Raw genomic sequence first — 5,074 nt, 5'->3', positions numbered from 1 at the left:
ACTGTAGGGCATGGTCAGGGAAATAAGTCTGTGGAACCATTGAAAACATATGGAACATCCTCCCTATGGAGGGCTTTCCTAAGCTGCATCTTGGATTGGCACTCAACAATGACTTTAATCAACTCAGTCCTGACTGTCCAAGGAAAATGACTGAATTTTCTTTTTTGTTTGTTTGTTTCAATGGTTTCTCTGTAGGCCTGTGGGGGAAGATCCTATGGAACCACAGAACACCACACAGGTATCAATGTTTGTCCTCTTAGGGTTTTCACAGACCCAGGAGCTCCAGAAATTCCTATTCCTTCTGTTCCTATTTGTCTACGTCACCACCATTGTGGGAAACCTCCTTATCATGGTCACAGTGACTTTTGACTGCCAGCTCCACACACCCATGTATTTTCTGCTCCGAAATCTAGCTCTCATAGACCTCTGCTATTCCACAGTCACCTCTCCAAAGATGCTGGTGGACTTCCTCCATGAGACCAAGACAATCTCCTACCAGGGCTGCATGGCCCAGATCTTCTTCTTCCACCTTTTGGGAGGTGGGACTGTCTTTTTTCTCTCAGTCATGGCCTATGACCGCTACATAGCCATCTCCCAGCCCCTCCACTATGTCACCATCATGAACACTCAACTGTGCGTGGGGCTGGTGGTAGCCACCTGGGTGGGGGGCTTTGTCCACTCCATTGTCCAACTGGCTCTGATACTTCCACTGCCCTTCTGTGGCCCCAACATCCTAGATAACTTCTACTGTGATGTTCCCCAAGTACTGAGACTCGCCTGCACTGATACCTCCCTCGTGGAGTTCCTCATGATCTCCAACAGTGGGCTGCTAGTTATCATCTGGTTCCTCCTCCTTCTGATCTCTTATACTGTCATCCTGGTGATGCTGAGGTCCCACTCAGGAAAGGCAAAGAGGAAGGCAGCTTCCACCTGCACCACCCACATCATCGTAGTGTCCATGATCTTCATTCCCTGTATCTATATCTACGCCCGGCCCTTCACCCCATTCCCCATGGACAAGGCTGTGTCCATCAGCTACACAGTCATGACCCCCATGTTCAACCCCGTGATCTACACTCTGAGAAACCAGGACATGAAAGCAGCCATGAGGAGATTAGGAAAGTGCCTAGTGATTTGCAGGGAGTAAACTTTAAGTAAGTTGACTTCAAATGACAAATTTCTCTGGATTTTTGTTTTCCCATGTGAAAAATGGAGGAAAGTCTTTAGAAAGCATAACAAATCAGATTACACTTATATTTCTTGAGGACCTACTGCTGTGTCAAGTACTGTGTTAAGCACTTCCACGCTTTTTTTTTTTTTTTTTTTTTTTGATGGAGTCTTGCTCTGTCACCCAGGCTGGAGTGCAGTGGTACAATCTCTGCTCAGTGCAACCTCCACCTCCCGAGTTCAAGTGATCCTCCTGCCTCAGCCTCCCGAGCAGCTGGGATTACAGGCACCCACCACCATGCCCGGCTAATTTTTGTATTTTTAGTAGAGACGAGGTTTCACCACATCGACCAGACTAGTCTCGAACTCCTGACCTCAGGTGATCACCCGCCTTGGCCTCCCAAAGTGCCGGAATTACAGGCGTGAGCCACAGTGCCCGGCCTAACACTTCTACACTTTTATCTCATTCTTTTAATGAAACCGACAGTAGATATATTATTGTTGTTGTTAAATTAAACAGTTTTTACAAATGAGAGAACTCAGAGAGAAGTGACTTGCTCAAAGGTGAACAGTAAGTGAGTGGCAGAGCTTGCCCTGGAACCTGGTTCTTCTGACTCCAAGTTTAGAGGCAAGAAATAGGAATGGGATTTGAAACTCAGAGTTCCCTGCGACGACAAGAGAAAACCTGGAGAGGTCTTCATCTATAGAGAAGTATCTGTGATGAATGGTCAACTGCTTCATCTTAACTCTGAAACAGTTACATTCTTTTCTACTCCCCACCTCCCTACCTCATTCCCACTGTGGAATTTAGAAAGTTATCTCGCCCTCCCGTCTCCCTGGCAAAAAAGTTTGAGTCGCCGCTCCCGGGTTGCCCGCAGAGTCGCGCGTCGGGAGCTACGTAGGGCAGGGAAGGCATAGCTTCTGTTTTCGTCGGATGAGGAGGGCCCAGCGGTGGGGGTCGGGCCGGGTCGGGCCTGGGGATGCCCAGGCGGCCGCAGAGGAGCGCCGCGTCAAGGTCTCCAGCCTGCCCTACAGCGTGGACCCGCTGGTGTCCGACAAGAAGCCGCCCAAGGAGGCATCCCCAATGCCCGCCGAAAGCGCCTGGGCCGGGGCCACCCTGCGGCCACTGCTGCTGCTGGGGCTTCGCGCTGCGGAAGCGCACAGCCCGGGGCAGCCGATGAAGCCCTTGGAGACCGCCTGGGTCAAGTCGGAAAACTCCCTAAGACCGAGCGGCGTGTATGCAGGAACCCGGTCGATATTCGCCCCGCCAAGACATATGAGCCCTACCACCTGCACGCTGAGAAAACTCAAGACCAATCCGAAGCCGCGCACAGCTTTACCAAGTCCCAGCTCCTCGCTCTGGAGCGCAAGTTCCGCCAGAAACAGTACCTCTCCATTGCAGAGGGTGCGGAGTTCTCCAGCTCTCCGAACCTCACAGGGACTCAAGTCAAAATCTGGTTCCGGAACCGAAAACTGCCGGAGTCAGAATTGGAAAAGCTGAAAATGACTGCAAAACCCATGCTATCCTCCAGCTTCAGTCTCCCTTTCCCCATCAGCTCGCCCCGGCAGGCAGCGTCCATATACGGGGCATCCTACCCGTTCCATAGACCTGTGCTTCCCATCCCGCCCGTGGGACTCTGTGCCACGCCAGTGGGATATGGCATGTACCACCTGTCCTAAGGAAGACCAGATCAATAGACTCCATGATGGATGTTTGTTTCAAAGGGTTTCCTCTCCCTCTCCAAGAAGGCAGGACCAGCCAATACTCCTGCTCTGCACACCCTGTGTGCACCACCCTAAGCGGCTAGGCCGACAGGGCCACACGACATAGTTGAAATTTGTTCTTTAGGCGGAGGCACCAAGCCTTGTTTTCTTGGTGTAATCTTCCAGATGCCCCCTTCTCCTTTCGCAAAGAAAGGCTCTGATGGTTTTTAATGTATAAATATACATAATAAAACATAATACATTTTTATACAGTAGATATAAAAATTCAAATTATTTTAAAAGGCAACATTTATATACATATGTGCTTCTTTTTCTATATATCACCTTCTTAAAGAGACTGTGTAGGTCCATTTGTTGTATTTTCTTAAAGAGGGAGACAAATTATTTGCAAAATTTGATAAAGTCAATGATTTCGATGGGATTATTGACTTCTGTTTATGGAAAACAAATATTAGAATTGGACACAATGCACATAGAAAGTATTAGATATGGAGAGATTATTCAAAGTGAAGGTGACACATCACATTTCTGCATTTTGCTTGCATTAAAAGAAACCTTTTTATATACTATCGTATTTGTTCCTATCTCTTCCCACCCTCACCCCACCACACACACATTTTCACAGTTTTACCTTTTTAAAGAATTTTTTTGTAAGACCAATAACTGGGATGAGAAGAATCCTGAGAATGCCTAGAGGTGACATAGAAAATTAGAAATATTTCCTAATTCTTCTCAAGGCTGTTTCTTTACTTCATTTCAGATAATTGGAGAGTAAAAAGTTAAAGCCTGCTGGGAGGAATTGATGGTTTCTGAGAAACACTAGGTACACTCATCCTCACAGATTGCAAAGGTGATTTGGGTGGGAGGGTATAGTAATTTTCTGCTTAAAAAATGAGTACCTTGTAATCATTACCTATGTGCTAAATATTCTTGAACAATTAGTAGATCCAGGAAGAAAAAAAAAATGCTTTCTCTGTGTGTGTACCTGTTGTATGTGCTAAACTTATTAGAAACTTTTAGATAATTTTTAACATGTTGGGGGCAGAAAATAAAGCCATGTTTTGACTTGGTGAAGATGGAGTTGCCAAACAGCCCATTAAGCTCCCTGATATTTCACCTTCCTCTCCATCTCTCCCTTCCCTCCAGTATGCCTTTACCCCTTTGAAAGGACGCCTTGTACAATTTTATATATTTTATTGAAGAATTATTATCTCTTATTCTGAATTAAATTAACATTTGTTTTATTGCAAAAAGAGAAGAAAAGAAAGTTATCTCACTTTTAGCATTGTCTAAATAGTTCCCCAGAAGGCATTTGCCCTTTGTTTTTGTTCCTTCTTTACTAAATACTCCTTGGATAATCTTCACACTGTGCTACTTAGCTGAAATGGCTTAAATATGTCCCCTTCAGAATTTAGGTATTGAAATTTAATGGTCAATGTGATGGTGTTAAGAGGCGAAGCCTTTAAGAGATGATTAAGCCATGAGGCTTCCTCCCTTATTAATGGGATTAAGGCCTTTATAAAAGAGATTTCATGCGACATCAGGCTCGCTAGCCCTTTGGTCTTCTGCCATATGAGGACACAGCATTCCTCCCCTCTGGAGGATGCAGCAACAAGCTCTCATCTTGGAAGCAGAGAACAGGCCTCACCAGACAACCGAACCTTTTGGCACCTTAATCTTGGACTGTCCAGCCTCCAGAACTGCAAAAGAATAAATTTCTGTTCTTTACAAATCATGCAGTCTGTGGTATTTCATTATAACCACACAAACAGATTAAGGCATTACCCAACACAATCTTTCCATCATTTGTATAGTATGGCTGAGAGGAGGATGGCATAGTATAATTGAGTGACCAAGGCCAGAGAGGGCAGGGCCATGCCTACTAGTGTTCCAAATCTGGAGTAGTGAATTCAGTTCCAAGGCTACTACTTCATGTGTTTCTGCTTTTCTCTTTAAGTGGAATGAGAGCTTCTTGAGGGCAGGTGCTATGCATTATTCATCTTTAAATCCTCCCAGCACCTGAAGGGTACCTGACAGAGAGAGGAAGTATTTTTACTTTTTTCTTTTTTTAACATTTTTCCAGCTTCCTATACTTTCCCTCTGTCAATTTCTGTATATTTATTTCTTCCATCTTCCTTGGGGTGTGCATCATTTTGTAAAAGTCTCAGGCAATGTGTAATAT

At 45.4% G+C, this 5,074-nt stretch overlaps 1 protein-coding gene and 1 pseudogene across 2 annotated transcripts; both read left to right on the top strand.

Annotated features, from left to right (window-relative positions):
- The first annotated feature begins 205 nt into the window (after nucleotides 1-205).
- On the top strand, nucleotides 206-1,211 carry LOC105539096 (olfactory receptor 4D1). Its single transcript, XM_011979217.1, has one exon. The coding sequence runs from the start codon at nucleotides 215-217 to the stop codon at nucleotides 1,145-1,147; it is 933 nt and encodes a 310-aa protein (XP_011834607.1). The 5' UTR covers nucleotides 206-214; the 3' UTR covers nucleotides 1,148-1,211.
- An 880-nt stretch (nucleotides 1,212-2,091) lies between these two features.
- Nucleotides 2,092-2,847, top strand: LOC105539133 (annotated as a pseudogene). Its single transcript, XR_001006009.1, has one exon. The product of XR_001006009.1 is annotated as a homeobox protein MSX-2-like (transcript).
- Nucleotides 2,848-5,074: the final 2,227 nt, after the last annotated feature.

This window comes from Mandrillus leucophaeus, unplaced genomic scaffold (assembly GCF_000951045.1).
Source record: "Mandrillus leucophaeus isolate KB7577 unplaced genomic scaffold, Mleu.le_1.0 Scaffold20, whole genome shotgun sequence".
Lineage (NCBI taxonomy): Eukaryota > Metazoa > Chordata > Mammalia > Primates > Cercopithecidae > Mandrillus > Mandrillus leucophaeus.
Note: the sequence above shows the minus strand (reverse complement) of the source record. Positions and strands in the feature narration are given on the sequence as shown.

Bases quoted from the DNA above. Each gene is read 5' to 3' on its own strand.
- LOC105539096 (XM_011979217.1), top strand. From the start codon at position 215: ATGGAACCACAGAACACCACACAGGTATCAATGTTTGTCCTCTTAGGG.